Below are 26,413 nucleotides of genomic sequence, written 5' to 3'. Positions count from 1 at the left end.
TGTATATTATTAATTGTATTTAAAAGTCTTTTGAAATCATTATTGTCAAGATTTTGGGGCAGAATTTCTTAGTTCTTAAGCTCAGGAACTCCTTATAGTGTCAATTATTGTCAACTATTATTCCCATTTACAAACTGTATTTGGGACCAGGAAGTAACAGATGAGAAACTCGTGGGGATGATGGCAGATGGGCGCTCTTCACCTGTAGTTGCACATTTCCTGTGCAGAAGTGGTCTAGACATGCCATGCGGCACATGGCACCTGCCTGGTGCTGCTCTGTAGGTCTGGGCAGGCCAGCTGTACAGCCACCAGAGAGGTTTAGTCTAAGTGGGCTTACTAGAGTAAGACACACGAGTGAGGCAAGTCATGCAGTTTTCTTGTCCTTGGATTGCTTACTAATTTTCCTCCTGTTTTTACCTTTTTTAGGCCCCCCAGTTGGTCCAGGGGCTTGCCTCCAGAAACATTGTAAAAATTGCTGCCCATTCAGACGGTCACCATTACCTGGCCTTGGCAGCCACTGGAGAGGTATATTCCTGGGGCTGCGGGGACGGCGGACGTCTGGGCCACGGAGACACCGTGTATGTGCAGCCTGTTCCTGTACCTGATACACTCTGCTTTTGTGTTGCTGTAACCAAAATAAGGTGGCAAAGAAAAGTGTGGTGAGGGTTGTGCAGCTGCTCAGACGTGCAGGGCTGCGATGGAGAGAGCTGCCCCCCTAGATGGATCTGCCCTTGTGACATGGGGGTTTCTGCATGCTGCATAGACAGTGATGGCAGTGGGCCGTTGTGTTCTTCTCCCCTGGCTTTTGCTACTCCTGTTGATACACATACTGCATCCTCACTGCAGAGTTTTCTAAACTGAATTCCACCCTCTTCTTCCTTCATTTGTTACCTCAGCACATCTCTATCAGATAACGTCCTCATTTCCTTGAGCCATACTATGATTTTCACAGCTACAAAAATGACGAGTTTTCTAATGTGTTATTTTGACTATTGTAAGAGACCAGAAACAAAACAGAATGGTTGTTCTAAATGTGGAGTCATGAAAATAAAGAGTTCTGATGGCTGCCTTGCAGTCACAGGAAGCCTTTCATGTTACTGTTGTGAGTGGAGGTTGGTGGAGAAAACATTAGTTTTAGGTCGAGTTTGAAGATGCAGCCCATTTCGAGGTTGTCAGAGCCATGAGCAGGGAGTGGGCGGCCGCAGAGTTGAGAGGAGACTGGCCCGTTCTCACTGGGTGGAAGTAGACATATCCAGGAAGGATCCCAAATTGTGGAAAAAGAGTCATGCACTCTGGGTGTTAGCATTCAGCAGACTTGGTGTCCTAAACTTGATAGTGTTGTAGGAGTTTCAGACAAATCTAGTAAAATGATAGTGAAGAAAAGGAATTACAAGCACAGAACTTAGAATTATTGTTAATCTCAGGTAACAGGGAGACAGGGATTGGCTTGGGGCTCACAGGACTTGAAAGAGTTGAGGTTTGGGTTAGAGGCATTAGTCTTTTTACTTTTTAAATGTTGGATGTAATTACCATGCATAAAATAGTTTGTAATTAAATAACACTCAGTTGAGATTGAGTGCTAGTTGAGTAACGTGTCTATTGCCTGAGGAGTTAAGGGAAAGAAAGTAGAATGGTGCACATGCAGAAGGTGCAGAGAAACTTCGGGGTGGGGGGTTGAAACTTGAGCTGAATGGGGAGGTGGTGCTGGAGTAATTCCTTTGTTCCTCTTACCGTGTGCCCCTCCCTCTGTGTGCTTATTTTGCAGAATAGTGTGCCACAAAATAAGTGAGCTGTGTCTTTGGAGAGGCTAGAATGAGTGTTAGTGATCATGGCAGCCGTATTTTAGATTACAAGCATTGGGCATTTGCTAATTTTGAAAGTGAATCAGCTAGTGGTCTCTTCTACCCAATTAATCCTTGCTGCTTCCTACTTTTCATTTCTGAAAAATAGATTGTAGTGTGATTAGTAAACCTTGCCCATCATTTCTTCCCTGTTTGTTTAACAAATATATATAAATTTCAGCCATGTGCATGAGATTTACAAATTCACCAGCTTTCTATGTACAGTTTGGTGAGCTTCACAAATGCTTGAGGTTGGGAGCCATTGTAACAGATACGGAGTGCTTCTATTAGCACCCCTCACCCCGGCTTCTTTGGACCCTTCTGCAGCCAACCCCTGCTCCCCACCTCTGGCTGCTGGTTTTTGCCACTTTGGAGTATTTTGTTTCTGGCTGTGTTACTCGGTGCAGTTCCTGAGCTTCTTCCTTTCATATTGCTGCACTTGTGCCGTCTGTGAATAGGCCATTGCTCAGACCACTGTGACCAAAGCTGCCATGGGTTTGATCATCTGTGTCTTTAACAGTATGCTGGGTGTGACGCTTGGCATTAGGTGCCCACTTAACAAAAAATCATGTAAGTGTTTGGATTCTGTATTTCTTAATTATTTCATAAGACGCCTGAAAGGCAAAGTTATCTCAATGCTCTGATAGTTCATTCCTGGGAGTGTCACTAGTAGGAAAGGCTCAGAAGTGCATTCATGTTTGCTCCTTTTGTCTCCACAGGCCTCTTGAGGAACCTAAGGTGATCTCTGCTTTCTCTGGAAAGCAGGCCGGGAAGCATGTGGTGCACATTGCATGTGGAAGCACATACAGTGCAGCCATCACAGCCGAAGGGGAGCTGTACACCTGGGGCAGGGGGAACTATGGCCGACTGGGCCACGGTACGTCTGCTCTGAGCCAGCTTGGGCACGCTGCGTAAGGCCGCTGCTTTCTCAAATACTTGCAGTAACAATAGTCCTGTCTGTTTGAAGGCTCCAGTGAAGATGAGGCCATTCCCATGCTGGTTGCGGGGCTCAAAGGACTGAAGGTCATTGATGTGGCTTGTGGAAGTGGTGATGCTCAGACCCTGGCCGTGACAGAGAATGGTATGTGCAGCACATGCTGCCTTGGGAGAGCTCTCAGGATGAGGAGGGCCACTTCCCTAGAGGGAGTGAGCTTTGGAGGCTCTAAGTGCATATGCACCTCAGTGTGTTTGGAAGAGGTGGAGATGTTATGAGACTCGTAGTTTCCATTGCCCAGGGCCAGCCTTCCTAGTTGGGCATTTTATTTTTTAACAAAGAAATGAAAATAAATGGAATAATTGATGTATTATTTCTATTATTATGACTACTTTTCCTAATGTTGAGCCACCCTTGATACTCTGTTGTAAATCCTGCTTATTGTTAGTCTTTGTGTATTCACAGTATGATACTTGCTTTTAATTTCAGTTTTATATTTGTGTTCATTAGTGAGATTGTGGAGAAGGCAATGGCATCCCACTCCAGTACTCTTGCCTGGAAACTCCCATGGACGGAGGAGCCTGGAATGCTGCCGTCCATGGGGTCGCTGAGGGTTGGACACGACTGAGCGACTTCACTTTCACTTTTCACTTTCATGCATTGGAGAAGGAAATGGCAACCCACTCCAGTGTTCTTGCCTGGAGAATCCCAGGGATGGGGGAGCCTGGTGGGCTGCTGTCTATGGGGTCACACAGAGTCGGACACGACTGAAGTGACTTAGCAGCAGCAGTAGCAGCAGCAGTGAGATTGTACTCGTGTGACACTTTTTGTGGATATACTTACCAGGTTTGATGTTGAGTTTTTTTCTTTTTTTTAACTGCACTGTGTGGCTTGCGGGGTTTTTAGTTCCCTGACCAGGAATTGAACCTGGGCCCTCAGCAGTGAGAGTGCAGAGTCCTAACCACTGGACTGCCAGGGAATTCCCAATATTTTTAAAATAGTATTTGTCTTTCAGTATTGTGGGAGTCTGTCCTTTGAATTGTGGGGTCTGTCTGTCAGCATTAGTTGGGAGCCTGTCAGCCTTGCTCTCCCACAGATAGCAACTTTATTTTATCCCTTTATGTCATATTTAATTAAATTGCACTAAAATTTTTATTGGAAGTAAATACTGTTGTATGTCTGACATGTGGTCAGCATAACAAGAGTGTTGGCAGGCAGACCTGAGACAGTGTGCAGTGTGCCGTGGGTCCCGTCACTGTGTTCTGTGGAGGCAGTAGAGCTTTTGTTCTGTGTTTAGTACTTAGTGGAAGCTGTTTCATGAGGCCAGACTAGTAAGGCTTAGGGCTTATTGCTTCCCCAGGTGGCAGTAGTGGTAAAGAACCCACCTGCCAATGCAGGAGATGCTGGTTCAATCCCTGGGTCCAGAAGATACCCTGGAGGAGAGCATGGCAACCCCCTTCAGTACCTTCAGTATTCTTGCTGAATAATCCCAAGGACAGAGGAGCCTGGAGGGCTACAGTCCATAGGATCGCAAAGAGCCGGATATGACTGAAGCGACTTAGCACACACAGGACTTTACTATTCATTCAGTTAAAACAAAATGAAAAGTCAGCTTTCTACTTCTTACCTTTCTTTTAAATTTTTTAAATTAATGTTTTTGGCTGAGTCAGGTCTTGGTTGCGGCGTGGGGATCCTTTGTTGTGGCGTGAGAGCTTTTCTAGTGGAGGTGTGTGGGCTCAGTAGTTGCAGTGCCAGGCTTAGTTCCCCTGAGGTATGTGGGATCTTAGTTCCCGTACCAGGATTGAACTCTGTCCCCTGCATTGGCAAGTAGATTCTTAACTACCAGGGAAGTCTCTCCATTTCTTAATTGCTTCTATAACAACCTGAAATAGAAACTAGATTTCATTTGTGTCAACTGTATACATTAGTGATCTAGATTTTTGTGTGCTTTTGGCTATATGGATTATTTTCAGACATTTAAAAGGCTTATTTAGATGTACAGCTATTTTTACTTAGATAGTTTGTGCTTTTTAGGTCAGGTGTGGTCCTGGGGAGATGGCGACTATGGGAAGCTGGGCAGAGGTGGCAGTGATGGCTGCAAAACGCCAAAGCTGATTGAAAAGCTGCAAGACTTGGATGTTGTCAAAGTCCGATGTGGAAGCCAGTTTTCTGTTGCCTTGACAAAAGACGGCCAAGTTTATTCATGGGGAAAGGGTGACAACCAGAGACTTGGGCATGGAACAGAGGAACATGTTCGTTATCCCAAACTCTTGGAAGGATTGCAAGGTGAGTGCAAAATGTAAACTTTTAAAACCATTTGAGAAGTTTTCTTCAGTAATCTTTTAAAGTTTGCAGGTATTTTCCTTTACATGACATTCTGTGAATGACCCATGAAATTAGAAGCTTTTACCCACATTTTAATAGATACAGATAATAAATGGAACGTGGTTTGTCGGTATTAAAAAGTGACCTAGAATTATTCTCAGCAAATTTAATTTGAAACTTTAAATTTTTCCAATTTTGGAGAGTTGTTTTTTGTTGTTTTTTTCTATTTTATTGGAGAGTTTTTTTTGTGTGTGTGTATGGGATCGGGGGGCAAGTACTCATTTCATTACTCATTAAATTGGCCTTGGTGAGATTAGCTTCTGTTTGGTGAGGTCATCTGTAGTTATACTGTAGATCTTGCTAAGACTATGGATATGTATGTAGCACAAAGGGAGATAGGATTCGGTCAGCCTGGAGTGGTCTTGTTTGAACTGATGCTTGATGGATGAATCCTCTTTTTTTGGTTTCAAGGTGTCCAGTATGCATTCTCAGTAGATGGGAGGAATGAGAGCCAACGCATGTAGCTGTGCTTTGCAAATACCTTCTGAAGTATGGGAGAGGGTGGTGATAAATGTATCAAGTGGGACCTGTAGTGCTCTGTTGCTACACTACATAAGGTGGGCAGGCTGTTTTTTTTTGGATCAGGCTCTCTGTATGATTTTAGGTTTGAGGACCTTATGCCGTCTGTCCTAACTACTCAGCCTTGCTATTGTAACCTTAAAGCAGTCATAGACAATAGGAAAACAAATGGACCTGTGTTCCAGTACACTTTGATTCACAGAAACAGGCCTTGTGCTGCATTTGGCATAAGGGATACAGTTTGTTGGGTTACTTACCTGGATTCATCTTTATGTTTTTGCTTTGAGTTTAGAAGTGAGAATTTTAAGTGGGACTTGCCAGTTCATTTCCCCATCATTTTTATTTTAAAACATGTTAATACTTTGGTGATTAGAAGTTTTGTGTGTTCACATGGTGTTTATTATTTTCTAAGTGTCTGAGGTAAGTTCTAGAGTTAATAAGGTTGGTTGTTTACTAAGGAGCTGTATTTGAATTTTATTTGCCTTTGTGTTTATATTCCCTTCATTTACTAGATGAAATCAAGTTCCTCAGCCACATTAGTTAGATACAGGGATAGCTTACTATGAGAGTATAGTAAGTATAGGTGATTGTTGATATAGTCATTTGTTCTTAGGAGAGGCTCTTAGGATAGAATTGTCTTCTTCACTGTAGTAGAGTTTTTTCAGCTGAATTTTTTTGTATGTTGATACGTCTGAAAGCATGGCCTCATGTTAAGCATGACCTCTTAACATGACATAACATGTTTGTGTCATGTTAAATATACTAATAGGCAAAATTATAATACTTTGCTAACACTATTAAATAGAAAAATATATTTTATATTTATATCTTTTAACTTTGGGGAAAAATAAAAAACAGATTTTGTTTTAGAAAACTTTCTAAATAAACAGTGTACTTTGACTGTCACCAAGATAGACCAGGCCATAAAACACACCTTAACAATTTAAAAGAAGAGAAATCAGTGTCTCCTCTCAGACTACAATGGAATTAACCAGAAATCAGTAACAGAAAGTTAGCTGGAAAATCCCCAAATACATAGAGATAAAATAGTTTACTTCCAGATAAAACATAGGTCAATGAAGACATCTCAAGAGAAACTTTAAAATATTTTAAACTAAATGAAAATACAACTTTTAAAAATTTGTGGCATACAGCGAAAGCTTAGATGGAAATTTATAGCTTCAAATATATAAGAAGAGAGATCTAAAATCAATAATCTTTCTGCCTAGCAAAGGAAACCATCAAAGAAATGAAACGGCAAACTATGAAATGGCCGGAAATATTTGTAAGTCATATATTTGATAAGGAGTTAATATTCAAAATATATAAATCTCATATAACTCAAGAGCAAAAAAAAAAAAAATGATCTGAATAGTCATTTTTCCAAAGAAAACGTATTATGGCTAGCAGGTACGTGAAAAGATGTTCAACATCACTAATCGTCAATGAAATAATTTCAAAACATTGAGATATCACCTCTTACCTCTTAGAATGTCTGTTATCAAAAGACAAGAAATAATAAGAGCTGGCAAGGATGTAGAGATAAGGGAAACTTTGTGCACCATTGGTGGGACTGTAAACTGGTGGAGCCACTCTGGAAAACAGTATGGAGGTTCCTCAAAAAATAAAAATAGAACTGCCAGCAGTTCTACTTCTGGATATCAAAGACACTAACTCAAAAAAAAATCTGCATCCCCATGTTTATTGCAGCATTATTTACAATAGCTAAGACATGTATCTAACTGTAGTGTCCATTGATGGGTGACATATAAAGAAAAAAATATATAATAATAAGTATATGTATGAACTCAAGACATATGAAAGGCTGGTTCAGTGTTAAATCAGTTAATCCATCAAGTTGACAGATGAAAGAAGAAAAATCACATGATCCTATCAATAAGTGCAAAAAAAGCTTTTGACAAAATTTCAATACCCATTCATGATTTAAAAAAAAAACTTAATAAATTAGGAATAGAGGAAACTTCCTCAACGTGATAAAGACTATTAGGTTCATGCAATCATAATTGTGGTTTCCGACCATGAATTTTAAATCATTATAACTAGGTTCAAACACATTTTTATTAATCAAAATAGGAACCATAGTAATCAACAATTTTCGCTAATGAGAAATAAGTTTGTGTATTCCTGTAGCTTAAAAATCTATGCTTTGGGATTCAACGAACTCTTGGAAAGCATTTTCTGCCTCCTGCTGGTTGAGGAAGTGTTTTCCCTGCAAAAGTTGTTGGCATGCTTGAAGAAGTGGTAGTTGGATGGCGAGAGGTCAGGTGAATATGGCAGGTGAGGCAAAACTTCATAACCCAGTTTGTTCAACTTGTGATGCATTGGTTGTACGACATCTGGTTGGGCGTTGTCATGGAGAAAGGATGTTCCATTTCATCGTTTTCTGTCCAAATTATTACTGGAAGTTTAGCTAATGCAATAAAACAAGAAAAGGAAATAAAAGCTATACAGATTGAGAAGGAATAAATAAAACTTTGTTCACAGATAACTTGATTGTTTATGTTGAAAATTTGGAAGAATTGACCCAAAACCCTCCTGACTAACAAGGTTGTGACATACAAGGTTAATATGCCAAAGTTAATTTCTTTCTTACATACTGGCAACTAACAAGTAGAATTTGAAATTAGATATACAATGCCGTTTGCAGTAGCAACCTAAGAACGAAATACATAAGTATAAATCTATATATAGATATATATAAATCTATATATATATAAATCTATCTGTCTATATCTATATCTATCTATCTCTCTCTCTATATATATATATGAGATCTGTATGAGGAAAACTGATGAATGAAATCAAATAACTAAATGGAAAGATATTCTAAGTTCATTGATAGAAGCACTGAATATTGTTAAGATGTCAGTTCTTTCCAACTTGTTTTATAGATTTAATGCAATTCCAATCAAAATCCCAGAAAGTTATTTTCTGAATATCAACAAACCGAGTCTAAAGTTTATATCGAAAGGCAAAATAGCCAACACAGTATTAAAGGAGAAGAGCAAATTGTAAGACTGATACTGTCCAACTTCAAGACTTAACTGTAAAGCTGCAGTGATCAGAACAGTTTGGTATTGGCTAAAATATGATCTTTATGGGCTTTCCTGATGGCTCAGCAGGTAAAGAGTCTACCTGCAGTGCAGAAGAGCCATGAGATGCATGTTTGATCCCTGTTGGAAGGATCCAGTGGAAGGATCCAGTGGAGTGGGTTGAAGGATGGCAACCCACTCCAGCATTCTTGCATGAAAAATCCCATGACAGAGGAGTCTGGCAGGGTAAAGTCCAAAGGGTTGCAAAGAGTCAGACACGACTAAGTGACTAAACACAAAGTATGATGACAAGAAAAGGAGAGAAGAAGAGAGAGCTTGGAAATAGATCTACATAAATATAGTTAACCGATCCTTGGCAGAGGAGTAAAGGCAATACAGTGGAGCAAAGATTGTCAGTTCAACAAATGATGTCAGAAGAACTGGATGTCTGTGTGTAAAAAAATGACTCATTAATAATGGGGAGAGGCTTAGTGTCCATTGGGATCAGTAATATATCGCAGATATGTGCCTTCTCCTCAGTTTCACTGTGAACCTATAACTGTTCCAAAAACATAGTCTTTTAAAGAGGAGTACACTTTGCATGGTTATACATTGGGATAAGAAAATATGATCTCTAGTTAATTCAAAGTACAGGTGTCTTTTTTGAACAAGGATGAGGAAAATGAATAGATCCTTTTCATTTCACAGTATTATTTTATTTGTAGGCTATAGGTCTTAATAGATTGTAGCTAGTAAAACACAGCGGAAGTTTTAATAATGTATGTAAAGCAGGTAAATTGTGAATAATATTAAAGCAATTACATTAAATGCCTTCTGACCTGAGTGTCTTAGAGTAAATATCTTCATTGCAACACAAGTCATAGATATAAAGCTATATCTGCATCCTCCTTTGCCCCCAGGGAAGAAGGTGATTGATGTGGCTGCAGGGTCTACCCACTGCCTGGCCTTGACTGAGGACAGTGAGGTCCACAGCTGGGGGAGCAATGACCAATGTCAGCACTTTGACACATTGCGTGTGACCAAGCCGGAACCCTCTGCGCTGCCTGGACTGGATACCAAACATATAGTCGGGATTGCCTGTGGACCTGCCCAGGTACAAAGTAGATAGCTTGGTATTTGATAGAATTTTTAATTTCCTGTCATTTGTTGGTAGTATGTAGAAACATAGTTGACTTGTATGTGTAGTCCTTTGTCAAATGCTTTTTCTTCTCAAATGATGTGATCATGTTTTCCTTTAGTCTGTTTAATATAGTGGAATGCATTGATTTTCTAATACTGGGTGAACCTTGTGTTTTTGAGATAATCTCCACTTGGTCTTCTTTTTTTATATTGTTGGATTTGATTTGCTAATACACTGTTGAGAGTTTTCCTGTCAGTCCTCTTCAGAGATACTAGTTTGTGGCTTTCTTAAACAACACTTTCTTGCCTTTTCATCAGGGTGAAACTGGCCTCATGGCATCGGCAAGTGTTCTGTCCTGTTCTGTTTTCTGGAATGGGTTAAGTAGAATTAGTGTCATTTCTTTTTTAATGTTTTCCTATGAATTTATATGACCCTAGAGATTTCTTTCTCCAAAGATTTTTAACCACAAATTCAATTTTTTAATCTGGAATTGCTCAGATTATTTCCTCTTCGGTGAGTGTTGATGGTTTATGATACTCAAGGTATTGCTCCATTCTGTCTAAGTTACCCAGTTTCTGTGTGTAGCATTTTCTTTACTAGCGTTTTCTTACTGACCTTTTGAAGTTTTTGGGTCTGCAGTGATATCTTCGTTCAGTCCTGACATGAGTAATTTGTGCCTTTTCTCTTTGCCAGTTTTGTTATAGGTTTACCCATTTTTTTCATCTTTTCAAAGAACTAGCTTTTAGTTTCATTAAATTTCCCCTTGTTCTTTTGCTTTCAGTTTCATCGGTTTCTCCTCTTGTCCCTTTTCCCCTTTTGGTTTGCTTTGGTGTCACTTTACTGTTTTCTTAGTTTGTTTAGGAGAAAGCTTAGGTGGTTGATTTTTAGACATTTTCTTTTGTAGTATGTAAGCACTTGATACTATAATTTTTGCTCTTAAGTAGTGCTTCAGTTGGATCTACAAATCTTGATATATTTTCATTTTTGTTTGGCTCTGATTTCTTTTGAGAATTGCTCTTTGCCCTATGGATTAAGTGTGTTGTTTAGTTTCAAAATTTTTGGAGATCATTCTTTATCTTTGTTACTGATTATTTAGTTAACCATTGTGGTTAGTGAAGAAACTCTGTATGATTTCATTTCTTGATTTGTTTTTTTTATCTTAGAATGTGTTCTGTTTGTGAATGGTCTGCATATGTGCTTAAAAACAGTGTCTATTTTGCTGTTGACGTGTTTCACCATTGTTGAAGTGTTCTGTAAATGTCAGTTAGATCTAGTTCATTGATAGTATTACTCAGTTTTTCTAGATCCTTGCTGATTTTCTGTTTGCTTGTTCTGTCAACAAGGACAAATGTTTCTGGGTATCTCTAAGAATAATTGTGGATTTGTTAATTTCTCTTTTTGGTTCTATCAGGTTTTTTTTATATTAGTGCTTTTGATCATTAAAAATTTATGGTAAACCATACAGTGGCATTAAGTATATCTCCAGTGTTGTGTTACCATCACTACTGTTCATCTTCAGAACTTTTTCATCATCTCATACAGAAACTCTGTACCCATTAAACAATAACTCCATTTCTCCTCCCCTGGTGACCTGAAATTTACTCTCTGAATTTGCCTGTTTGAGGTATCTCATATATATAGAACCACATAAAATTTGATCTTTTATGTCTGGGTTATTTCATATTTGATTATGATGTGTTCAGGATTGATGTATGTTGTAGCATGTATCAGAATTTTATTTTCTAAAGGTTTGATAACATTCATGTGTGTGTATCTCCCACATTTTGTTTATCCATTCCTCCTTCAGTGAACACATGGGTTGTTTGTCTCTGGCTGTTGTGAATAATGTAGCTATAGGGCCTTCTACTGAAGTGGGTGTGGGTGTGATCCCTGGACAGGGAACTAAGATCCTGCCTGTGGTGACCAAAAAGAAAAGCAGATATTAGTGTAGAAATTTCTGTGTGAGTCCCTGCTTTTCAGTTTTTTTCAGTATATATCTAGGACTGGAATTGCTGGATCATTATGGTAACTATGTTTAAATTTTTGAGACACTACCTTACTGTTTTTCTACAACAGCTGCATGATTTTTACACTCCCCTAGTTATGCACAAGGGTTTCATGTTTTCCACATTCTTGTCAACTGGTTATTTTCTTTGTTTCTTTTTTTGTTTAAAGGCCATCACAGTGAGTATGAAGTGGTATCACACTGTGGTTTTGATTTGCACTTCCCTAATGAAATGGTCAGTGCTTATTGACCATTTGTATATCTTTTTTGGAGAAATGTATTCAAGTTCTTTGCCCATATTTGAATTAGATTTCTTTTTTAAGTTGTAGCAGTTCTTGATATATTGTGGTTATTAATCCCTTATCAGGAAGATGATTTACAACTGTTTTTCCATCATTCTATGGTTTTCTTTTTATTCTGTTGATAATGTTCTTTGATGCACAAAAGTTTTAATTTTTCTTCTGTTTTCACTGCTTTCAGTGTCATATACATATCCAAGAAATACATGATCATGTAGATTTTCCAGTCTTCTAATAGTTTCATAGTTTGAAGTCTTATGTTTTATGGTCTTTGATCCATTGTTTCATATATGATGTAAGATAAGGATCAAATGGATTCTTCTGCAGTTTTCCCAGCACTGTTTATAGAAAAACCTTTGTTCTTTCCCCACTGAATAGTCTTGGCACGTGTCGAATATCATTTGACCATATAGGCAATGTTTACTGTAGTCTGCTTCATTGGTCTTTGAATCTGACTTTGTACCAGACCACACTGTTTTGATTAATGTAGTTTTTTGTTAAGTTTTGAATTAGGAATTAATCTTTTCCCAACTTGGTTATTCCTTTTCAAGATTCCTTTGGTTATTTGGGATACCTTGAGATTTCATTGGCATTTTAGGATAAATCTATCAATTTTGTTCTATGTATTTTGAAATTTTTGTTTGATACATACACATTTTGAATGTTTGGTTGTCTTGGTGAATTGACCTTTCGGTTGTTTTTCAGTGCCCCACTTGATCCTTGTTTTTCCTTGCTCTGAAGTTTCTTTTTTAATGTAGGTACTCCATTTTAATTTTCTTAGTAATTGTGTATTATAACTCTTCCAGCCTTGTTTGAAAAAAATTTAAGAAGTCTATATTTTAGTTCCTCTGCCTATCCATTAAAATTTAGAATAATCATGTCTGTGTTTGCAGAAATACCTTGCTTAGGTTTTGGTAGAGATTGTGTTCAGCCTATTACCAGTTTGTGAAGAATTGACATTTTTGCTACATTGAGGTTTCTAGTCTATTAAAATATTATGTTTAAATGTTTATTTGCATTTTTGTTGATTTCATTTATCAGGGTTTTCAGCATATAAATCCTGTTTTGTTAAATCTATATCTTTTTAAAACATTTATTTTCAATTTGAGGATAATCTGGAGTGGAATGTTAGTTGCTCAGTTGTGTCCAACTCTTTGCTTTGCGGACTGTAGCTTTCCAGGCTCCTCTGTCCATAGAATTTTCCAGGCAAGAATACTGGAGTGGGTTGCCATTCCCTTCTCCAGAGGATCTTCCCAATCCAGGAATTCAATTTGGGTCTCCTGCATTGCAGGCAGGTTCTTTACCGTCTGAGCTACAGAGATAATTGCTTTACAATATTGTATTGGCTTCTGTTGTACAACATGAATCAACCATAAGTATATACATGTCTGTCCCTCTTGTCCTCCCTCCCAACACCACCCCCCACCCCTCTAGGTTATCACAGAACACTGTGTTGAGCTCCCTGTGTCATAGAGCAACTTCCCATTAGCTATCTATTTTGCATATGGTAGTGTATATGTTTCACTGCTGCTCTCTCAGTTCGTCCCACCTCTACTTCCCCTGCTGTGTCCACAAGTCTTCTCTATGTCTGCATCTCTATTCCTGCGTGAAAATAGGTTTATCAGTATCAGTTTTCTAGATTTTACATATATATGCATTAACACACAATATTTGCTTTTCTCTTTCTGACTTACTTCACTCTGTACAACAGGCTCTAGGTTCATCCACCTCACTAGAACTGACTCATATGTGTTCCTTTTTATGGCTGAGTAATACTCCATTGTATACATGTACCACAACTTCTTTATCCATTCCTCTGTTGATGGACATCTAGGTTGCTTCCAGGTCCTGGCTATTATAAATAGTGCTGTGATGAACATTGGGGTACATGTGCCTTTTTCAGTTATGGTTTCTTAGGGTATATGCCCAGTAGTGGGAATTACTGGACTATATGGTAGTTTTATTCCTAGTTTTTAAAGGAATCACCATACTGTTCTTTAGAGTGGCTGTATCAGTTTATATGCCCACCAGCAGTGCAAGATGGTTTTTTTCCACACTCATTTATTGTTTGTAGATTTTTTTTTGCTGATGGCCATTCTGGCTGGTGTGAGGTGATACCTCATTGTAATTTTGATGTGCATTTCTCTAATAATTATGAGTGATGTTGATCATCTTTGCGTGTGTTTTTTAGCCATCTATACGTCTTCTTTTGAGAAATGTTTAGGTCTTCTGCCCGTTTTTTGATTGGGGTATTTGTTTTTCTGCTGTTGAGCTACATGAACTGCTTGTATATTTTAGAAATTAATCCTTTGTCAGTTGTTACATTTGCAATAACTTTTTCCTGCCATTCTGGGGGTTGTCTTCACCTTGTTCAGAGTTTCCTTGCTATGCATGGGGCTTCCCTGGTGGCTCAGTGGTAAAGAATCCACTTGCCAAAGCAGGAGATGTGGATTCATCCCTGGCTCAGAAGATCCCCTGCAGAAGGAAATGGCACCCCATTGCAGTATTCTTGCTTGGGAAATCCTATGGCCAGGGGAGCATGGTGGGCTACAGTCTGTGGAATTGCCAAAGAGTTGGACATGCTGTAGTGACTGAATAATTGCTGATAAAAGCTTTTAAGTTTAATTAAATCCCATTTTTTTTTACTTAAATTACTGTAGGAGGTGGATCAAAGAGGATTGTTGTTTTATTGTTTAGTGGCCAAGTCCTGTCCAACTCTTTGTGACTTCATGGACTGCAGCACATCAGGCTCCCCTGTCCTTCAGTGTCTCCCACAGTTTGCTCAAACTCATGTCCATTGAGTCGGTGATGCCATCCAACCATCTCATCCTCTGTCACCATTTCTTCTGCCCTCAATCTTTCCCAGCATCAGGGTCTTTTCCAGTGAGTTGGCTCATCACATCAGGTGGCCAGAGTATTAGAGCTTCATCTTCAGCATCAGTTCTTCCAGTGAATGTTAAGGACTGATGTCCTTTAAGGTTGACTGGTTTGATCTCCTTGCAGTTCAAGGATTCTCAAGAGTCTTCTACAGCACCACAGTTCAAAAGCATCAAATTCTTCAGCACTCAGCTTTCTTTATAGTCCAACTCTCGCATCCATACATGACTACTGGAAAAACCATAGCTTTGACTATATGACCCTTTGAAGCAAAGTGACGTCTTTGCTTTTTAATATGCTGCCTAGGTTTCTTATGGCTTTTCTTCCAAGGAACAAGCATCTTTGAATTTCATGGCTGCAGTTACTGCCCCCAGTGATTTTGGAGCCAAGAAAATAAAATCTGTTCCTGTTCCTTTTTTTCTTTTTTCCCCATCTCTTTGCCATGAAGTAATGGGACCAGATTCGATGATCTTAGTTTATTGAATATTGAGTTTTAAGCCATTTTTTTTCATTCTCCTCTTTGACCTTTTTCAAGAGGTTCTTTAATTCCTGTTCTGTTTCTACTGTTAGAATGGTATCATCTGCATATTTGAAGTTCTTGATATTTCTCCCGGCAATCTTGAATCTAGTTTGTGATTCATTCAGCCCACATTTTGCATGATGTACTCTGCATGTAAGTTAAATAGGGTGACAGTATACAGGCTTGACATACTCCTTTCCAAATTTGGAACCAGTCCATTGTTCATGTCCAGTTCTAACTGTTGCTTCTTGACCTGCATAAGGGTTTCTCAGGAAACAGGTATATTCCCATCTCTTTAAGAATTTTCTAGTTTGTTGTGAATGGTGTGACCCACACAGTCAGGGTTTAGCGTAGTCAGTGAAGCAAAAGTAGATGTTTTCTGGAATTCCCTTGCTTTTTCTATGATCCAACAAATGTTGGCAGTTCGATCTCTGGTCCCTCTTCCTTTTCTAAACCCAGTAACTACATCTGGAAGTTTTCAGTTCATGTACTCTTGAAGCCATGCTTGAAGAATTTTGATCATTATCTTGCTGGAATGTGAAATAAGCACAATTGTATGGTAGTTTGAACATTCTTTGGTATTGCCTTTCTTTGGGATTGGAATGAAAACTGACCTTTTCCAGTTCTGTGGCCATTGCTGAGTTTTCCATACTTGCTGACATATTGAGTGTAGCACTTTAACAGCATCATCATTTAGGATTTTAAACAGCTAGAATACCATCACCTTCACTAGCTTTGTTGGTAGTAATGTTTCCTTAGGCCCACTTGACTTCAGCTTCAGGATGTTCTCCTCTGGGTGAATGACCATAATCATGGTTATCCATGTCATTAAGACCTTTCTTATATACTTTTGCGTATTCTTCTCACCTCTTCTTAAACTCTCTGCTTCTATTTAATCCTTATGCTTTCTATCCTTTACTGTGTCCATCTTTGCATTAAATATTCCCTTGATTATCTCCAAATGTCTTGAAGAGATCTCTGATCTTTCCTATCCTATTCTACTGTTTTCCTATATTTCTTTACATTGTTCATGTAAGAATGCTTTCATATCTATCCTTACTATTGTCTAGAACTCTGCATTCAGTTGGATATATCTTTCTCTTTCTCCTTTGATTTTTGCTTCTCTTTCCTCAGCTATTTGTAACGACCCCTCACACATGCACTTTACCTCCTTGGATTTCTTTTGGGATGATTTTGATCAGTGCCTCCTATACAACGTTATAAACCTCTGTCCATAGTTCTTCAGGCACTCTTCCTACCAGCTCTAATCTCTTGAAGCTATTTGTCACATCTACCGTACGATTGTAATGGATTTGATTTAGGTCGTGCCTGAATGGCATTTTCCCTACATTCTTCAGTTTAAGCCTGAATTTTGCAATCAGGAGCTCATGATCTGAATCACAGTCAGGTCCAGGTCTGGTTTTTTCTGACTGCAGAGATTTTCCATCGTGAGGTGCAAAGGATATGATCAATTTTGTTTCAGTATTGACCTGACATGGTGATGTCCATGTTTGAAGTCATCTCTTGTGTTGTTGGAAGAGGGTGTTTGCTTTGACTAGTGTGTTCTCTTGACAGAAGTCTGTTAGCCTTTGCCCTGCTTCATTTTAATACTCCAAGGCCAAATGTGCCTATTGTTCCAGGTATCTGTTGACTTCCAGCTTTTGCATTCCAATTTTCTATGATGAAAAGGACATCTTTTTTTTTTTTTCTTTTTTGGTGTTCTAGAAGGTCTTGTGGAACTTTATGGAACCATTCAACTTCAGCTTCTTCGGCATTAGTGGTTGGGGCATAGATTTGAATGACTGGGATGTTGAATAGGTTTGCCTTAGAAACCAACTGAGATCATTTTGTTGCTTTTGAGATTCCACCCAGGTACTGCATTTCAGACTCTTTGGTTGACTGTGAGGCCTACTCCATTTCTTCTAAGGGATTCTTTCCACATGGTCATTGAATTGAATTCACTCATTCTCATCCATTTTAGTTTTCTGATTCCTAAAATGCCTGTGTTCACTCTTGCCATTTCCTGCTTGATCACTTCTAATTTACCTTGATGCATGAACCTAAGATTCCAGGTTCCTAAAGCCACTCCCCATCCCTTTACTAAGCCACCTTTTATCTTGATATTTAAGGTAAATTTCTTATAGATACTGTATAGTTAGGTTTTGGTTTTGCTGTATCCTGATGATCTCTCTCTTTCTGTTTTTATGTTCAGACCCTTGTCTGTCATTTATTAATTTTTTTGTTTGCTTTCTTCTTTTTGTTCCTTTATTGTTTCCTGACTTCTTTGGGGTTATTTGAATAGATTTTAGTTTTCAGTTTTACTCAGTTGCTTAATTTTGGTAGCAAACAGAGTTTTGAAAACAAGATGGAGTACTGAATTGAGAGGAAATTGGAAGCTGTTAGTATGTGAATTAGATAACTGAAAATGCTTGCGCCTTTGGGACAGTTAGAGGGATGAAAAAGTAGTAATTTAGGGCATCTTTGTCATTCCTAATGGTGAATCTCTTGTGGAACAGGCTGATAACTGATTGTGTAGATTCATTTTAGGTTCTTGTGTTTCTTCCATAGAGTTTTGCTTGGTCTTCCTGTTCTGAGTGGTCCATTGGCCTTCGTGTCCCTTTTGTGGTGGACATCTGCTCAATGACTTTTGAGCAGTTAGATCTCCTACTTCGGCAAGTGAGTGAGGGGATGGATGGCACTGCTGACTGGCCCCCACCTCAAGAGAAAGAGTGTATGACTGTGGCAACACTCAATCTTCTACGACTTCAGGTATTAATGCTTTTTCTTTCCTTTTCCCCATTACATAAGTGTCTTAGGTATTTATAATGATGTTTATGCATATTACAGGGCATGGGGTTTAGCCTGTTAAATGAACTACTATTGAAAATTTTGAAGTGTCTTAAAGTAAGATTGTGAGGGAGTATAATGTTTATGAGGCTTAAAAAAATCAATCTGGTTATTTTGTGTTTATCCTGTAAGTCAGTCTCTGCATGCAGGTAAGAATATATATATTGATTGTGTTATTACGGCTGAATTCAGCTTGTTGGCATTCATCAGACAGTCAGTCTTGAATTTATGGTTACTGTATGTAAAGATGTAACTGGGTATGACAGTAGATGATCAGCTGGATGTGGTTGCCAGTCTCTTCTCTGGCCTGAGAGGAGAACTTCATTCCGGAAGTTCTGCTTCCTCCAGTAGTACCTCCACTTCCTCACAGGAGACGTTAAGGATAAATGCCAGTGTAAGAAAAGCTACACTTAACGTTACCATATGTAAAATAGATAGCCAAGGGGAATTTGCTGGGAATTTGCTGTGTGTCTCAGGAGACTCAAACAGGGGCTCTGTATCAACCTAGAGGGGTGGGATGGGGCGGGAGATGGGAGGGAGGTTCAAAAGGGAGGGGATATGTGTATACCTGTGGCTGATTCATGTTGAGGTTTGACAGAAAACAGCACAATTCTGTAGAGCAATTATCCTTCAATAAAAAAATAAAGCTACAAAGTTTTTTTCCTTAACTTTTTTAAAAAGTAAAACTGTAACTAAAATCTTTGATCATGTTTTTCTTTGTAATAAAACGCCTATGACTTAATGTCAAGAGAACAATATTTCTGAGCAAAATAATTTTCCTCCTTTATAATGTGAGGGTTTCTATGTGACCCTTCATGTCCCCTTTTTGTTCTCTCCCCTTTTTGTCTTGGCTTTCAAAAAGCAGGAAAGTGAATGTAACTTTTAATTGCAACATGGAATTAGCAGAAGGTTAGAAATTGCCTCCCTTCCCCAGGAGTCTTTTACAGAAGCTCGTTCACAAGCGCACCAGTGGTGTGGTGTCCTTGTTTCCTGTTGCTTCCCATGGTCTTTAGTGACTCCGTTGCTTTTGCCACAGCTGTGGAGAAAGACCTTGTACAGGTCCTAGGCTTGGTTCCATTAGGGCGTATGTACCTAATGCTGTGTTTTCCCATTGCTTTGTTTTGTCTTTCAAGGTCTTTTAGTCCTGTCTTAAAAAATTAACTCACATAGCTTAATTCGTAAAAAGAATTCAGTTTGAGAGTATTTATTCAATATGTGGATTTAATCTTTTATATTTGTGATTACTGATGTTTTGTGTAAGTTTGTTCATCATTTTATTATCTTTTGGTCAAGTTTCTCAGATTTTTTCCTTTCAGATCGCTTTAATTGTTCCCAAGTTTTGAAATTTTGATTTCTGGACATTACTCATATTATAGAAAAAATTTTAACTATTTGTGAATTTCCCAACATGTTAAGTTAATCAGTATTTCTCTTCCTGAAAAATACAGGGGTTATAGGATGCCTTAAACCTAAATGTCTCTTTCCACCATTAGTATTTGAATTATTTGGTAGTCTGTTACATTGACTCCAGGGACTTTTTGTGTGTGTGTGCAGCTAATAGAAGAACACTCCCAATTGCAATAGATAAGATATTCTGATTTTAGGGTTGTTAAAACATGAAAGAAAATACCTCCTAGAATTTGTGAAATATAATTATTTTTAAACTTTCCTTCAATTAATTATTATAATTTTGAGAGGTCATACTTAACTCTGATATGTAGTCCTTTTTTTTTTTTAAATCAGTTTGTTTTGCTATTGTTACTTATATCACCTCTCTCCTGGATATCTCCTTCAGTAAGTTTCTTCATTAAGGTCTGTGAGTTATAACGTCTGAAAAACTTTATTAGCTTCAACATCTCTTGAGATAATTTAATAAGGCTTAATTTTTTAGGTTGTATGTTGTTTTATCAGCTGCTGCTGCTGCTAAGTCGCTTCAGTCGTGTCCGACTCTGTGCGACCCCATAGACGGCAGCCCATCAGACTCCCCCGTCCCTGGGATTCTCCAGGCAAGAACACTGGAGTGGGTTGCCATGAAGATTTTCTACTGTCTTCTGACCTTGTTGCCAGTGAGAAATCATTACTGGTGCAGTTGTTGTTTCTTTGTAGCTAATTTGTCTTTCCCTTTGGTGACTTATTGGATTTTTGCCCTTGTTTTGTGATTTTAATATATTATGTCTAGGATTTATTCTTAGCTTTGGACATGTCCTCAGAGGGCAGTTTTATACTTTTGTCTGTGAGGTTCCATTGAGTTCCTCCGGCTCTAGATGAGTTTTAGTGTTCAATTCTTGACTTGTGATATCCATACTTAGATTGATATAACTTTGATTTCACATCTGCTTGTAAGGCAGGCTGAGTCTCTGATTTCCTGTGGGTTCTCTGTGCCCAAAGCTTTGTGTGCGTAGTGTGTTGCCCCCCAGGTCCTGGCTGACTGACAGGCAGCTCCTGTTCAGTGGGCCTTCCTGTGTCTCAAAAGGCTTTGGTGTGCTCTCAGAGCCCAGAACCCCTTAGCTCCTGTTGTGTATGTGTCTGTGTGAGTCCTGGTTTAGCTCTTGAGGCATTTCTTTATATACCCTCAGCTTGACTATCTACTCTTCTAATACTTTTTTGATTGTTTTATAGTCCTTATTTCTATGGTACAGGTGGTTGAGAGTGGGGTGGAGGTGCTGTTTCCACAGGGTTTAATGACTTTGTTGATATTGAGCTTTTCTGTATATGTACTTATAGTTAGGTTTAAAAAATTCCTCTTATGGAAATACTTTACCTCAGATTCTCAATTACTATGGATAAACATTTTTTAGTTAAAAAAATACCTATACTGGAAGTTTTTCCTTTACTATTTGAATAAAACTCAATTTGAGATATTATTTTAATAAAAATTTGAAAAGCATTCATTTTAAGGGCTTCTAAGTAAAAATTGTTTTTCTCCTTTCAGTTGCATGCTGCCATTAGTCACCAGGTTGACCCAGAATTCCTTGGTTTAGGTCTGGGCAGCGTCCTCCTCAACAGCCTGAAGCAGACCGTGGTGGCTCTGGCCAGCAGTGCAGGCGTGTTGAGTACTGTGCAGGCGGCTGCCCAGGCTGTGTTGCAGAGCGGATGGTCAGTGCTGCTGCCCACTGCCGAGGAACGGGCACGGGCACTCTCTGCTCTCCTACCCTGTGCAGGTGGGCTTGGGCCAGGAACAGGGGTGGTGTGGGGCTGGCACAGGAGGAGTGCTGACGGGATGGTGCTTACCACACACTGGCGAAAACACTTGCCCTTTTCCAGTTTCAGGTAATGAAGTTAACATAAGTCCAGGTCGTCGATTCATGATTGATCTTCTCGTGGGCAGCTTAATGGCTGATGGAGGCTTAGAATCAGCCTTAAATGCAGCCATTACTGCAGAAATCCAGGTATGGTCCTAGGAATATGTGTGTGTGCACGTGTGTGTGTAAGCTGATGGAAGCAATTTTAGTTACCAGTGAGCTGAGATTGAAACTTTGCCAGAATTAAAAAAACTTTGAAACATAAGACTTTTAGTAACATCTAAATATTTCTGCAATTAAAACTTTTCTAGTAGTTTAAAAGAACTGAGTTGTTAAGTATGATAAAATATACCCACTTTGTGTCTATTTATTAATAAGTGAATTTGACAGGTACCCCAATCATAATATAAATCATTGCCATCACCCCAGAAAGTGCCTTTGTGCATGTTAAGTTAGCATACTTTTCCTGCCTCTCTCAGAAGATGTTGGCCAGTTTGGGGGACTTTATTGGTTAAGGGACTTGCAGTGGTTAAGAATCTGCCTGCCAATGCAGGGGACCTGAGTTCAATCCCTGGTGCAGGAAGATTCCACATGCAGAGGAATAACTAAACCTGGGCACCCCAACTACTGAGTGGCATAACTACCAAAGCTGGTGTGCTTCATAACAAGAGAAGCCACTGCGCTCAGAAGCCCACACACTGCAACTGGAGAGTAGTCCTGCTTGTCACAACTAGAGAAAGCACATGTACAGCAACAAAGACCAGTGCAGCCAACACCAAATCAGTAAATAAGTAAAAATTAAAAGAAATTTTTTTGCCAGTTTTGATTTTCACATAAATGATATCATACAATAAGTACTGATTTGTGTTAGCTTTATTTTGCCTTGATAATGATTTTTAGATTCAGATATGCTGGATGCGTTATTAATTTTTGCTAGTGAGAAGTGTTTCCGTGTGTGATTATGGCACTGTTGATGTATCCATTCTCCTGTTGGTAGACATATGATGATTTTTGATTCTTAGAGCTGCTGTGATCATGCTGTGTACAAGTCCTGTAGTGAACACTTGTTTTTTTCTTTTGGGTAAACACTCTGAATTAGAATTTGCTGGATCCTAGGGTGAGTGTATACAATTTCTCAACGTGATTGTGCCATTTATTGCACATTTAAACAGCCAGTATGCGAGTTCTAGCCCTTTCTTGACCTCATTAACATGAGGCATGTCAGTCTTTTTTTAAAGACTATAGCTATTCTGGGAGTAGGGTGGGGTGTTAATTTGTATTTGCATGTGCATACTTGTCATTCATAGCTACTTTTGTTGCTCTTGTTGTCATAATAGTTTTCAATTTAAAAACTTACACTGATAAAATCGGATGATGTGAGTGTATTAAAAATGTTTTGAAAATATACCTACTTTGCTTAAATTGAAAAAAATTAGAAGCAGTCAAACAGTAGGGTGGGGTGTTAATTTTATTTGCATGTGCATATTTGTCATTCATAGCTACTTTTGTTGCTCTTGTCATAATAGTTTTCAATTAAAAAACTTAAACTGATAAAATCAGATGATGTGAGTGTATTAAAAATGTTTTGAAAATATACCTACTTTGCTTAAATTGAAAAAAATTAGAAGCAGTCAACATGTAATGATGTTAGTAGCAAGTATGATGCACTGTGTGCCTTTTCTCCCTCAGATGCTGTGCTGTGTACTTTACTTTCATTCTCTCTTTTAACTTTGTCAGCCATGTTGATGTCGACAAAAAAAATCAGTGGATCTAAAAAAGGGATAGAAAATTTTATTCAGGTCAAATATAGGATTATACCCCAGGAACAGCATCTCAGAAATTTCTGAGAACTATTGCACCCATTACAAGTCAAGGCACAGTTATATAAGTTTTTTGAGATAGAGGGCTGTACATTAAATGATGTTATTATTGACAGTTTACATAGTCCAGATCTAAGCCTCCTCATGGCCTCTTAGAAAATCAAGAAGGAGGGTTTTCTTTTAAGGTATTACATGTTGATCCTGGTAGAATGTTTCTCTTTGGTTGAGCAGGTATATCTGCTGATGAGGAGGTTTAGTTCATGCACAATGTGAATACACAGGGGCTTCCCTGGTGGCTCAGACGGTAAAGTGTCTGCCTGCAATGCGGGAGACCCAGGTTCGATCCCTGGGCTGGGAAAATCCCCTGGAGAAGAAAATGGTAACCCATTCCAGTACACTTGCCTGGAAAATCCCATGGACATAGGAGTCTGGAAAGCTACAGTCCATGGGGTTGCAAAGATTTGCACGCGGCTGAGTGACTTCACTTTTACTAATGTGAATACAACATGCACAGCGAGGAGAGAAAGGCCATAGGACAGAGAAAATTTTTCTGTTTAAAGTTTTCTTGTATTGCCAGAAAATGTGAGTTTTTTTCACTAGTGAAAAAAGTTGTCTTAAAATTTCATTTTAGGGCATGGACACAGAAGTACTACAGAAGTTAATAGTGGTGCTAAGGTATTGTAAGTAGTGAGTGGCAGTTTGTTGATTCTAGGCTGCTTCCTTCTCTTGCTGAGTCTCCTGTGGCTCAATGTAACAGCTCACCTGATGGGAGCTGTGATATGGGGACTAGACTCAAGCAGTGTTTTTAGAGCCTGTTAATTTAGTAAGCATATGTTGATTTTGTGCTTCCTGCTGGAGAGTGGAACCTTGGGAGGGGAAGAGAGGCTATAGAGTATACAGGTGCTGATCCTTAGATAATAATTAAGGTTCATAAAAAAATAGCCAAAAGGCCATTTGTTTTAAGACAAAAATACTTTGAAGCTACAGAAAGGCATAAATAAAAAACCTCATCATGTGGGATTAATCATTGTTAATATTTTTTTGTGTGTAGTCTTCCAGGCTTTCAAAAATGCAAATATTTACTAACAGTAGTAATTATAATGTTAGAATTGGTCTTAGTGGCTTGTATCTTTTTCACTCATCAGGTTGCCATGTCATCTATATTGAATACCTTTCTGCTATGTCCATTTGTTCTGTTGGCTTTGGGGAAGTCTGTCGTAAGGAAAAGGACTAATGTTTCCTTTTTTAAAAACAATTTCTGATTGTTGACCATTTAGGTTTTAGATATTTTTACTACTATAAATATTTTTTGTTGTTGTTGTTGTTGTTGTACTACTATAAATATTAATTCTACTTCCAAAGAAGGGTAGTGCCAAAGAATGTTCAAACTATCGTATGGTTGTGCTCATTTCACATGTTAGTACAGTTATGCTCAAAATTCTTCAAGTGAGGCTTCAACAGTATGTGAACTGAGAACTTCCAGATATACTAGCTGGGTTTAGAAAAGGCAGAGGAAGCAGACAGCAAATTGCTAACGTTGATTGGATCACAGAAAAAGCAAGGAAGTCCCCCCCGCCCCAAATCTGCTTCTGTTTCATTGACTATGAGAAAGCCTTTGTATGGATCACAACAAACTGGAAAATTCTTAGAGATGGGAATACCGGACCACCTTACCTGTCTCCTCAGAAACCTTTATGCAGAAGGTTATCAAGAACCTTTATCAAGAAGCAACAGTTAGGAACAACGGACTGGTTCCAAATTCGGAAAGGAGTAACATCAAGGCTGTATATTGTCATCCTGCTTATTTAACTTATATGCAGAGTACATCATGCAAAATGCCGGGCTGGATGAAGTGCAAGCTGGAATCAAGATTGCCAGGAGAAATATCAACAACTTCAGATATGCAGATAATACCACTTTAATGGCAGAAAGTGAAGAGGAACTAAAGAGCCTCTTGATGAGGGTAAAAGATCAGAGTGAAAAAGCTGGCTTGAAACTCAGCTTTCAAAAAAAGAAGCCAGTCCCATCACATCATGGCAAATAGATGAGGAAGGAGTGGAAGCAGTGACAGATTCTTTTTTTCTTGGATTCCAAAGTCACTGCAAACAATGACTGCAATCATGAAAGAAAAAGATACTTGCTCTTTGGAAGGAAAGCTGTGACAAACCTAGATAGCATATTAAAAAGCAGAAACATCCCTTTGCTAGCAAAGGTTTGTCTAGTCAAAGCTATGTTTTTTTTCTGGTAGTTACGTACAGATATGAGAGTTGTATCATAAAGAAGGCTTCACACCAAAGTAATGCTTTTGAATTGTGGTGTTGGAGAAGAATCTGGAGAGTCCCTTGGACTGCAGGGAGATTAAGCTAGTCAGTCCTAAAGTAAATCAACCTTGAATTATTAATTGGAAGCCCTGATGCTGAAATTGAAGCTCCAGTACTTCAGCCACCAGATGTGAAGAGGCAACTCACTGGAAAACATTCCCTTGCTGGAAAAGATTGAAGGCAGAAGGAGAAGGGAGCGGCAGAGGATGAGATGGTTGATGGCATCACCAACTCAACGGACATGAATTTGAACAAACTCTGGGAAATAGTGCTGGACAGGGAAGCCTGGTATGCTGCAGTCCATAGGTTGGAAAGAGTCGGACATGACTTAGTAACTGCACAACAACATTACTATAAGTAATTTTTAATTATATTCTTAAAGATTATAAGTTATTGGTTGTAAATGATAATTAGGAAAAAGATGGTAAAGATGGCAGAGTAGAAGGATGTGTGTTCATCTTCTGCAAGAACTCCAAAATTGCAACTCACTGCTGAACAACCATTAACAGGAGACTGTTGGATCCCACCAAAAAAAGATACCCTACATCCAACAGCAAAGGAGAAGGCCCAACAAGATGGTAGGAAAGGCGGAGTTGCATTTAGAATCAA

At 38.7% G+C, this 26,413-nt stretch overlaps 1 protein-coding gene and 1 non-coding gene across 7 annotated transcripts in view; one reads left to right on the top strand and one right to left on the bottom strand.

The window, feature by feature from the left end:
* Positions 1-26,413, top strand: part of HERC2 (HECT and RLD domain containing E3 ubiquitin protein ligase 2) — a 233,164-nt gene that overhangs the window by 51,122 nt on the left and 155,629 nt on the right. For all 6 annotated transcript variants that reach the window (NM_001206081.2, XM_010801779.4, XM_015474311.3 and 3 more), the window contains 8 exons: positions 427-578; positions 2,561-2,718; positions 2,809-2,922; positions 4,810-5,061; positions 9,653-9,846; positions 18,143-18,343; positions 21,354-21,582; positions 21,686-21,810. In NM_001206081.2, the coding sequence (NP_001193010.1) occupies positions 427-578; positions 2,561-2,718; positions 2,809-2,922; positions 4,810-5,061; positions 9,653-9,846; positions 18,143-18,343; positions 21,354-21,582; positions 21,686-21,810 (1,425 nt within the window). The remainder of the gene's footprint in view (positions 1-426; positions 579-2,560; positions 2,719-2,808; positions 2,923-4,809; positions 5,062-9,652; positions 9,847-18,142; positions 18,344-21,353; positions 21,583-21,685; positions 21,811-26,413) is intronic.
* On the bottom strand, positions 3,682-3,754 carry TRNAE-CUC (transfer RNA glutamic acid (anticodon CUC)). Its single transcript has one exon. It is a non-coding gene; the product is annotated as a tRNA-Glu (tRNA).

This window comes from Bos taurus, chromosome 2 (assembly GCF_002263795.3).
Source record: "Bos taurus isolate L1 Dominette 01449 registration number 42190680 breed Hereford chromosome 2, ARS-UCD2.0, whole genome shotgun sequence".
Classification (NCBI taxonomy): Eukaryota; Metazoa; Chordata; class Mammalia; order Artiodactyla; family Bovidae; genus Bos; species Bos taurus.
Note: the sequence above shows the minus strand (reverse complement) of the source record. Positions and strands in the feature narration are given on the sequence as shown.